We start from the raw sequence: 10,870 nt of genomic DNA, 5'->3' as shown, positions 1-10,870 counted from the left end.
TACAATTCAGAGGAGAGGAGGAGGCCCCCAGCTTGAGTGGGAAGTAAGCAGATAGTGGGAAGCACTTTCCAAGGCTAGCAGTGGGAGTCACTTCCAGGGCTTGGGGACTGCCGGGGCTGAGAAGCAGACATTGTGCCACCTGTCCATCCCCCTACCACACACTGTCATACCCTCCAGTCAGTGCCACTGCCTGTAATTATGGCAGAAAAAATGCAGTCTGCAGTGAAGGCGGCTTGGGGACTTGAAGTGGTCATGTGGTGATCCCAGGGGAGTGCGGAGTTAATCCATCTTCGACAGGCAGGCAAGGCTGGGGAGGCTGCGAGTGGGCAGCAGAGTCATGGTAATGACCAGACAGACTTACTGTGGCCAGTAAATCAGGTGGGGTTTGTAGTAAGAAGCAGAGGTAGGGCTGATCAGAGGGGGAACTGTGGCAGGAGCAGCAAAGTCAGACGTGCCCCTTATCCCTCCATCCCGCAATTCTAACTCCTAGCTTGGGAATAAGGAGGGGAGCAGGTGGGAGGCTGCAGCAAGGCAGAACAGAGGAAGGGCATGGAAGGCTGAGATGAAACCAATTAAGTAGGAAAAACAAGGGAAGGAGTTGCCTCCGGAAGCTAAGGCCATCCACAAAGGACTCAAGGCCAGGATGAGGAAGCCCAGCAAAGTGCAGGTGGATTTTGTGGGGGAACCAGTACCAGCGTGCTAACTAACTGGTGGAGAAACCACCTGGGAACAGAGAGGGAGGTGCCTGCTGTATCTGCATCCCCCACCCTCAGGCACAGCCCCCCTCCCCCGCTTCCTCCCACCCACTGCAGACAGAACGAGCCCTCCACGGAGGGAAGGCAGGCTAGGGTCAGTGAAACCATCTCTCCCTCCCCTCTTTGCCCGCCCCCCAGTCTAGTGACACTAATTGGTCTGACGCCTCTGTTATTTTAGTCACACAGACTGATCCTGGACTGTCACAGTGCCACCACAGAGTGAGCTTCGTGATTTATGTAAAGGGGGAAGGTGTCTCTGCCCTCCCAGGGCTGTATGTTCATTCATTCTGCAGTCCCTGCTTCTAACAGGGGCAGCATAATTTTCCCCAACTCTTCTTTAGGCCCCTTCTTGAGCAGCAAGCAGCAGGCCTGGGAGCCCTGCAGGGCCCCAGAAGCTTGGACAGGCTTGGATTAAACAAACCCTCTTTTCTCTCCTCTGAGTAGAGCTGCCTCCCCTTCACCTCTGGCCCAAGCTGTTTCATCCAGGCCAGTCCCAGACCACAAAGCACTGAGGACAAACAACAGCAGCCCCAACACAGAGCCACACAGGCATTAAAAATAGGTTTATCTTTAATGATCCAAGATTCTGCAAGACACACTGATATACCCAGAATTGGGTGGAAATACAGCATCTCAGCAGTGCTGCTGCCAGCCTGGGGATGGGAAGCTGGATGCTGGCTGAAGGACCCCCATGGTGAAGTCGATTCCAACCTCACGGGAGCCTCAGTGCCCTGTCTCCATGGAAACCAGCCTGGCACTGGGATGGGGCCCTAGGAAGCCTGCATGAACATCTCTGAGAGGTATTTCCTATTAAAAACAACCACAGGTGCCCTCCCCCACCCAGAGCTACTGCCCAGCTTCCCCTCCTCTCTGCCTCCACCAAGATAGAGGAAATGGGAGTGACCACCTAACAACAAACAAAAGCAGATTGTACCGCCTATTAGGGAAGAAAAACGGGAAAGGGCAGCAAGAGAGCTGCACTTCCAGCTCAGAATTCTGCCAAGACCTTAGGGTGACTATGGCAGATGGTGGTGCATGACTGCTAGAGGGCAGCACCACCCAAACCCCTAGAGGTGCCTTTGTTACTGGTAGGGCCACTGTTGTGGGGGGAGAGAAAGACAGGTCTTCAAGGCTGTGTCCTGCCCTCTAGTGCTGCCCAATGTTTGGACCAAAAGGGGATGGGGCCCAGGATGGCTCTACAGCTCCATACTCAGTACGAAAGAGAGGGCTCCCAGGATCTCAATGTGGTGTCAAGGACGTGAGGCCTACACTCCCTCCTTCCCACCTTGCTGGACTGTCAGAGCTCTGGGCTAGGAAGAACTCCAGGGACGGCCAGGATGAGTGGGGGGAGGAGACAAGAAAATTGTCTCCAACTTGGCATCAAAATGTTAAGTTCAAAGAATCAAAACCTTGATTTTTTACAGCAGGTTCTCCTGGCCAGCTCACAACAGCAGGCCTCCACCTACTCAGGGATGGCCCAATAAAAAGTTGGGCAAAGCAAGGGCCATGGCTACCCTCAGGGGCAGTGCATGGAACTCAGAAAAGTGAGTCTACAGGATGCAGGAGAGAACAGAGCCCACAGCTCTGCTTCTCTGACGTGTCCTCCATCGGCCCCACGTGCCCTAGGCACTGACCTCACACCTGCCTCAGGAGCAGCTTCCTTCAGGCTGAGTCCTGGCAGGGGAAAGTTTCCAGGCAGGTGTCCCAGAAGGAATATGGGAGTGTCCTCTGCAGGGCCCTGCCTGAGCTCTTCAGGGGATGGAGAGGAGGCCACCCACCCCTCATGCCAGGTGCAGTGTTCCCAGGTCCCTTTTCAAGAGGGGAAGAAGCCAGTACTCTGGACCCCGGGTGGCCCCATCTCAGGAATGACAGGACACTCTGCAGGGGTGGCGCATCCTGAGGCCCTTAGGCGCTGTGCATGTGGATGAAGGAGAGGACATCTTCCTTGGACAGCTTGTCCTGGTCCTGGGGCTTCTGGGAGTCATGCACACGAATGCCATCCCCCCACTCCCAGAAGAGCCGGCCATAGTAGCAGATGCTGGGGAGGAGGAGGAGGGCAAAGAGGTGAGAGGGCTGCACCCAGATGGAATAGGGTCAAGTGTTCTTAAAGGTGTGGGAGGCAGGGGTCTGTCAATGACTTTAGTTGAGGGTCTTCCCCCAGCAGCCAAAAGGTATCCAGTAGGCCCTAGCTCCTCCCTGCCTCCCTGAACCAACTTTTCCCAACAAACAGCTGTTGCTGCTAATTGCATCCAACTGGATTCCTACAAAGACTGATATTCCTGCTTTATCTGTCTGTGCTTCTCTAACAGAACAGTATTAGTAGTGTGGTGACAGAAAATGTCCGTGGCTAATTACAGGCACGAGGGCTGCTGGGGAAGCCCATGACCAACAATCTAATGGATACTGGGTCCTAAAAAGGGACAGCTGGGACCTTGAGCGCCAAGGGGCAGGGCTGTGGGCCCTCAGCATATTCCCACCATCAGGCCAGCGTCAGAATGTCACTGAAACGTGGCTGCTCCATGGAGTGAATATGCTGCCCAGATGGGTCTTCCACAGCCAGGCCCCCAGCTATCACAGCAGGTCCAAGCACCATGCCCGGCCACACCTGCAGGGGACTGCCATCCCCACAAAGGTGTTCTCAGGCTCAGTGGAACCGCTGGTGGGCAATAGTGTCAGAACCTAGGGTGTGCCCCGGGACAGCTGGCTAGCATCCTGCAGGAGTATTTGAGGCTGCTAAGGACGGCAGGCTCGGAGAACAGCTACTTACTGAAATGGGGCAATGGAGTCTGCAGGGAGGTCAAAAGTAGAGTCCTTGGTTTTCTTGTTGTAGAAGAACTTCCTCTTGAAGCTTTTGCTGAATCCCATAGTCCAGGGCTCTGATGGGAGCAAGAGGGGATGAAACCCAGAAGGGACACAAAGCACTTATGGAGGACAAGTGCATGCCTTCCTCCTCTCCTGGTGGTCCTATTCCTGCCTCCTCCCAAAAGCAGGCAGGGAACAGCCCATGAGGTGGCAGCCTTCACCAGCCCAAAGGGGCTCCAGGAGAATGACCAAGCAATGACTTCTCAATGACCCCACCCCAATCCTGCCAACCAGCTATCAGGGTAACATCTCTAGGACTCTCAGCCAGAGGGCTCTGAAGAAAGGGGGATGCAAATGGACAGACGCCAAGCTTGATTTTCCGGACATGCTGCTGTCTACTGAAAAGGCCCTTTTCCTGCCATGAGAACAACACGTGCGTATGTACAAGCTGAGCTCTCTCGCTACTCCCTACCCAACTCCCAGGACCCACGGAAGAACAGGAGAGGCTCAGGAAACACTGTCCCCTAACATGTACCTCAGAGAACTGCCAGCCTGGCTGCTACCCACCTTAGCAGGGAGCCCTTAGCTCTGGCTCAGGCAGCATCTGGGCCTATCACCTGATGGGGAGGGGGGAAGAGGGGAGGGAGTGGCGGGAACAGTCCCTCCTCACCCACCATTCACTGTCCTGACGATGTAGAGGCCCATGGGTACAAAATGCCGGTCATCACGCCCTGTGTAGCTGAGCTTTGGGGTGCCACTGGAGCCCTTGATGATCTTCATCTCCAACCTGATTTCCCCGAGAAGGTATGTGCATAAGACAGTGAAAAGGCCCTGGCTGATAAAATTAGTCTCCGGCTAATAAAATCACCCCAACCGTAGTATCTGATCCTGGTTTGACTTAAGATGAAACTGAGGCACAGAGCCAAGTAAGTGAGTAGCCATACTGGGTTTAGAATTCAGGCCCTGAATTCCCACTCAGTACAGGGGAGTAACAAATGACCCTGCTGTGTTGCTGCTGTTTGGGGGGTTTCAAGGTGACACCAGTAAGGGTGAGATCTGAGATCATGGGTGCCATGGCAACACTGCAGCCATGAAAGAGTTAATGTAACCTTCTCCACATAAGCACACCCAGAAGGAGACTGAGATCTGTGAGCACCAACACTAAGAGGACACATTTATGCCCCTTCTACCCCTCCAGGCTCAATCTCTCTCTCAGCACTGGGAGCTGGGATTTATGGTATTTCAAGCAGCTTGCTGCTCTGCCCCTCACAGGCCCATCGTAACTATGACAGCATCAACGGGCCTGTATTTCTGCCTGACACAGCCTGCCCGGGTCCCTTCTGACAGGAAGCTGAAGCAGCTCTCAGCCAGGGGGCTCTTGGCTGCAGCAGCACTGCAGCAAAGCAGGTGAGGTGAGGAGACCGCTAAAGCCAGCTCACTTCCCCACCCCTGACCCATCTCTACAAAATGGAGGATGACTCCAGGACACAGCCGCACCCCCATCTCCTCTTGACTCTGAACTTCAAAGGTCAAGTCACTCACCTGACAAAAATCTTCTCCATCTCTTCCAGTCTGTACACCTCCTTCACCCTGCAGGCAGAGGGACAGAGACAAGGCAAAGGCTTCCTGGGGGACATGCTCATCCAGGAGGCAGCTGGGAGGCAGGGGACTGCACCTGACCTTAGCTTTTGCCCCAGGCCCTCCCTGAAACCACCCAGCCCACTGGCAGTAAGGACACCGAGCCTGCCATGCAGCGATCTACACAGATAAGCCCTGGGTTTCAGGCCTGCATCAGGACAACTGGGGATTGCAACTATGGATACTAGAAGACAGGAGGGAGAAAGGAAGAAAAGTCTGGCAGACAAAGATGTCTCTATCAGCATTCCCAGCCCCAAGTCGTCTTCACCATCACCAGAGGGCAGAAAACCAAGGAGCAGGCTCTCGCCCTGGTCTGTCCACGTAGATTTTGGGCCTTCCATAACAAGTTACTGCTCAATAGTCCTAATAGTCCTACTACCCACAGCAAGGGGGGGACCCCGAACCAGGATGCAGGGCTCCTGTTTGATGCCCACGCTCCACCTCTGGGGGGCCCTGAACATATCTTTGGAACTGCTAGTGGGGAAGGTTTCCAGAAATCCAGCAACCAAACCACAAGCAATGAAGGCAAGGTTCCCCGAGAGCTGCCTTTCAGGACTTAGCAGACAGGACATTATTAAGTGCAGACAAATTCCTTTGACACTTTCACATGCTGTCTATAAAGTGCATTCTCAATACTGGATTTAATTTTAACTAAATTTATGTTAAAAAGGACAAAAATTATATTGGTGAAGTGTAAATAGATACCTTAGTCTCCACTGCATGAAGCCCCAAGAGCAGGGCTAAGCCCTTTGGCAATAACCTCAGACCTCAGCCTACCCTGGAAAAGTGTCCTCCATCTGTCTCCTCCTGATCCTGTTCTCTTCCTCCTTTCCTTCTCGGGATCCTGGAATTTTCCCACTATCTAACATTACAACCACCCTGGCCGCTGCCTTCCCAAGCACTGGGGGTCCCATTCCCTCAAACCATCCTTCTCTTTTTTCATGTTCAAAACTCCCATTCCCTCAGCACCCATTACTTACCTGAAAAAAATGAGAAGGCCAGGTGATGTACTAACAATGCCCAAGTGGGAACGGGTGATTCATGAGGTGGGCTGACACTCTGAGAAGCACGTGCATCTTAAACAAGGACACCTTAACCCCTCAGAATGCAATCCACCCACTGCTAGGCAGGATGGGGAGATGCTCTGGGGCAAGTTGCCTACCTAGCACCCCCAAACAAATTCCTCAGCAAGAACAGTCTTGTCCCTAACACCAACTTGCCTAGTGCCTTCCACTGAGCCGTCCCATCCCTCACTGGACGGGAGCAGCAGGTACTAGCCAGAAAGAAGCAAGGAGGGCAGGAATCACATGCTCACCTGATGGGATTCATGTCAGGCCGACTGGGCTTGGAAACGGCTTTCACAAATTTCTCGGCAAGCTGAATTCTACAATCCAAACAGTCTCTCTCAGAGGCAAAAAAGGATGCCTCCACCAGCACCCCTACTCCCAGGGTATTTTCACAGCTCCAGTAGGAGAACCTTCTGAATCCGCAGTAAGACTGCTCTAAGAGGAAGAACCCATGTCCCCCAGGAAGGCCGCCCTGCTCTTCTCGTCTTCATTCATGTCCCGTCCCTGTGGATTCTGGCCTCTAATTTCACTATGTCGATTGGTTTTCTTGAAGTGTGCCTTCACCTGTGCTCAGTCACCTCCACTAGAACTTCAAGTATCGTCTTTATTGTATGTCTGCCCTGTCACCCCAAACCGTGGACACCACAGTGCACCCGCTCAGATGAAACAATTTAAATGGGACCACTGAAGCACAGGACATTTCTTCCAAGGAGTACCCCCTCTTCCCACAAGGTCACCCTCTTGCTCAACCTTAATATAAATACCTCAACCTGAGCAGCTGTGGCAAAATGGAGTGTGCTGGTATCTCTGATAACCAGGGCCCAAGCCCTAGCAAACTCTGAAATGGCAACACCAATTCTCACCCTGACTGGCATCAACCAGTGGGTGGGTCAGGGGAATTCTCAGGATGTCAACAAGCAGAGAAGGCCTGAGTGAGGGGCCACACCTCAGGAGGCCGCTGTCCACCAAGCTGCCCTGGCCCACCCCCACCCTCCCTACCCTGGGGCCCAGGTCAGACCGCTGGTTAAAGTGCTGCTCCCGGACATCGGTGCCATTCAGCACAAGGACATCGAGGATATGGATGGCACTGATCTTCCGCTGGGCCTTCCCCTAGAAGGATAAGTAAGTACACTGCCCACTCGGCCAGGCGTCAGTCTTCAGCCCCCACTACCCACCATGGTATGTGGCTTCTTTCTGCCTACGGCTGGGGGAAGAGTAGGGCTCTAAATGCAGGATATTTCTCGTCTCCCTCCCAGCTGCTTCTCAGCACCAGATTGGCCTGGGCTTCTGAGCAGGGGAAGATCCAAGCCACTGGGTGATGAGGCCTTGAACCTCAAACCCAGTGAGGCTGCTGCCATGGCACTCCAGACAGGACCTGGCTTACCCCCCCTTGCCAACTGTTCCTACTGACTGTTCTGAATGTCACCATATAGATTTGATACTCATGGCTTCTGAGAAATAACAAGTCTCTTCTTTCCCAAGGGATATCTGGTTTTTAGCAAAAACTAAATCAGCTGCTAAAAAAATACCCAGTAGACTCATCAGGGTCCTCAATGCACAGAGACAACTGAGGTCTCCTTTGATGCACGGACACTGTGCTCCTCCTTACCTGAACCACTGTGGCTTAGAGCAACTGCTCTGGGAGGAGGAGTAATTATAAACACTTTCCCTAGCCCTGGGCCCTGTCAGCCACCACACAGTATAACCAAGTTAACTCAGGGCAAAAGGCCAGGTTCAGCAGCACCCCAGTCCCCTAGCTGCAGGGCTAACAACTAAGCAGAAGCATCTCTGACCTCCCCTTTCAGCTCATGCACAATTTCCACAGACAGCAGAGTATCCCGGGGCAGCTCTGTCTTCAGGTCTAGCTTGACCCAGCGGTCTGACTGGCGGCCATCCCACGTGTAGATCTGGGATTTCTACAGGCAGAGAGAAACAGCCGGGTAAGGAAGGCATGGCGATCAAGGGTAAGAGGCTTATTTCTCAAGAGCTTTTAGTTGGCAGCCTCAAGCTGATGGGATTGGGAAATGTCAGAAGAAAATGTCTATGAGAGATTAAATCAATTATACTTTAGTCATAATGATAGTAGTGTTCTCCAGTGCCTAAGCAGATGAGAAGCAGACATCTGGCTCAGCCTTGGAACAGGCGCAGGGCACCACTCAAAAGACCCAAGTCCATGATTAGAGGCCCTCAAAAATTCAGTTTCGTGTATGTCTAGGGTGGGTTTGGTGAAGGGTCTAAAGAGCAGAGGAGAGAGTAAGTAAAATGAGAAAAAGACAAAGTGTGAGAGGGCACAAAAGTAACTGAGGAAGACAGGATCAAATTATACAGAAACGTAAGAGTTGAAAGAAAAAGCAATGACTACCCAGCTAAGTAAGATAAGAGCTTGCCAAGGCTTTCCCTCACCTAAATTTTAGACTCTAGGGGGCCCAGGGTAGGAACAGGGAGTATCTTCGCAAGACAGGGGATGGCATGGGGTGGTGGTGGTACTGCAAGGAAATGGCCGCATGGGCTCAAGCCAGATGAGCCTCCTGACCATGCTACTAGCCTGGGAAGCTCTGTATCACAAGGAAAGTTGTAGTGTCCCTTTAGCAATGCACAGAGTTGAAGAAACAAACACATGAACAAATGAAAGAATGAATGAATGACACTTGGCAAACTCAGGGAGAAAGGAAATGAAGTTTCAAGAAATACATTCACTAAGTCAAAGCCCCAGCTACTTAGTGCCAAGAGAACATGCACCAAATGTGGCAGGCAGCTGTCCAGATTCCCACAAAGGGCAAATCCACCATCCCAAGCTGGGCAGGAAGCCAGCTGCAGACTTACCCCTAGGCCGATGAGGAACTTCTGCTCACTGCCAGACACCATGCAGCGGTAGTCAAACACAGGGCGGATCTTCTCCAGGGTTTTAGAGGTGAGCAGTGTGGGCTTGTAGCTAAAGATGTCAATCTCAGTGCCCTGCAGCCATGAGTCAGAGAACACTGCCAGGTTGGGGGGAGGGACAATATGGGTGCCTATATGGGCTGAGGGCAGGCTTGACAAGGCAAGCAGCACGAGCTCTCTGAAATATGCTCCCCTGCATCCCCTTCTCTACCTAACTGTGCACTAAATGGGATCTATTTCATTTCATCTGCTTGGAGTGTTCCTGTAGGACCTATTAGGAGAGGCTGGGAAAGGAAAGAACACTGAGTCCCCAAGTACAGATCGATTTACCAGAACTATAAGAAAATGTCACCAGAATATAAAAGCTGCCCCTTCAATAAAATTAAAAGCAAGGATTCCTCTGCAGTTGGTTTGAAAATAGTTAAGTGATCTCTACCCCATTAAGAAAAATGTACACATACTATTGTTTTGAGGCCATCTGAACCTCAGTCTCCAGTCCCTGACCCCCACAAAACCAACGCAATTGCCCATGATCTAGGCCAGATATAAATGAGGCTCAAGTAAAAGCTGGAAGTTGAGTGGTAGGAAGAAACAGGGCAAAAGAACTGAGGGCCAGCTCACCAGAAATAAGACAAGAGAAGCTGGGGTTAGACCAGCCCTGCTGTGAGTGTCCATGGCAGCTCCTTTCACCATGATCACTTCCCTAAGTGCCTAAGATCGTCCCACACTCCATGTCTCCTTTGTAGCAGATCCCACAGGATCCTGACCTTGCCAGGGTGACACAGCCAGCACCACCCTTTGGGTGGCTTATGCCTGGGAATAAGCACTGAAGATGAGAATCTTCTGTTGGCCTGACTGCTCTTGGGGAACTCAATACCCTATACCAAAGGTTCTCACTTGTGACAGCCTTAGCTCCAGTCCTTAGAGCCCATGAGAAGTTCCTCACAAGCCCTTGGGAGGCCAAGCATCTGGGGCCTCAGTGGTACCATCCACATCTAGAGACAGAACTCTAATTTTTTATGTCCACCACAGATACCAGTCTTACCTGGATCAGCTCAAAGAACTTTGATTTGGGGTCTGAGGAAGAAGGAGCCACACGAGCCTGGTCTGGGATCTGAAATAAGACAGCAAAGAGCTTTGACTCAAATGCCCTTTTGCCCAAGGCCGTGTAAGAGTGGATGCAGGTGGAGGACAGGGGCAGACTGGGGAGGAGGAATGGCATACAACAAAGGAGGCTCGGATGGCAGGGATGGAGGTAGATAATTCAGTCACTGTTCCCTTTTGGACCCTGTGGTAGTGTACTCCAAAGACTATTTCCTTTTCTCTGGGCTCTCTGTGGTCAGTGCTGCTACACAGAGCCACCAGTTGCAAAAATGACACCAGTCCACCTCCCCGCATCCCACCCCTTAGTCCTTTCTGACCCAGCTGCAGGGCCAAACCAGCAGTGAAAGGGCCAAAGAGGTAACTACCAACAATGCCGAGATGTCAACCTCCAGGGTACTGTGAGGGTAGCAGATATTTTTGTATGCAGAGCGACCCTAAGGCGACAGGATTGGGAGTCAATTCCATTCTTCTCTACAGCTTCCCTGCCCTGATGCAGCAATGGGCTGGGGGAAGACACTCACCCCCCAGAGTCGGAGGCACTCCTTCCGGATCTCTGCCTGCCGAGGCTCACTCAGTGTCCTAGGAATATGAAGCCAGTTAGGGATTAAAATCTCTAAGAGACAC

At 52.3% G+C, this 10,870-nt stretch overlaps 1 protein-coding gene across 6 annotated transcripts in view; it reads right to left on the bottom strand.

Annotated features, from left to right (window-relative positions):
• Window positions 1-1,307: 1,307 nt before the first annotated feature.
• Window positions 1,308-10,870, bottom strand: part of CMTR1 (cap methyltransferase 1) — a 49,029-nt gene continuing 39,466 nt past the window's right edge. For all 6 annotated transcript variants that reach the window (XM_035295519.3, XM_078369083.1, XM_035295518.3 and 3 more), the window contains 10 exons: window positions 10,768-10,825; window positions 10,188-10,256; window positions 9,086-9,217; window positions 8,056-8,178; window positions 7,281-7,372; window positions 6,511-6,579; window positions 5,100-5,147; window positions 4,232-4,344; window positions 3,523-3,631; window positions 1,308-2,793 (listed from right to left, as the gene is read on the bottom strand). In XM_035295519.3, coding sequence (XP_035151410.1) covers window positions 2,661-2,793; window positions 3,523-3,631; window positions 4,232-4,344; window positions 5,100-5,147; window positions 6,511-6,579; window positions 7,281-7,372; window positions 8,056-8,178; window positions 9,086-9,217; window positions 10,188-10,256; window positions 10,768-10,825 — 946 coding nt within the window. In that variant the 3' untranslated portion in view covers window positions 1,308-2,660. The remainder of the gene's footprint in view (window positions 2,794-3,522; window positions 3,632-4,231; window positions 4,345-5,099; window positions 5,148-6,510; window positions 6,580-7,280; window positions 7,373-8,055; window positions 8,179-9,085; window positions 9,218-10,187; window positions 10,257-10,767; window positions 10,826-10,870) is intronic.

The sequence above is a fragment of the Callithrix jacchus genome, chromosome 4, assembly GCF_049354715.1.
Source record: "Callithrix jacchus isolate 240 chromosome 4, calJac240_pri, whole genome shotgun sequence".
In the NCBI taxonomy this organism is placed as follows: domain Eukaryota; kingdom Metazoa; phylum Chordata; class Mammalia; order Primates; family Cebidae; genus Callithrix; species Callithrix jacchus.
Note: the sequence above shows the minus strand (reverse complement) of the source record. Positions and strands in the feature narration are given on the sequence as shown.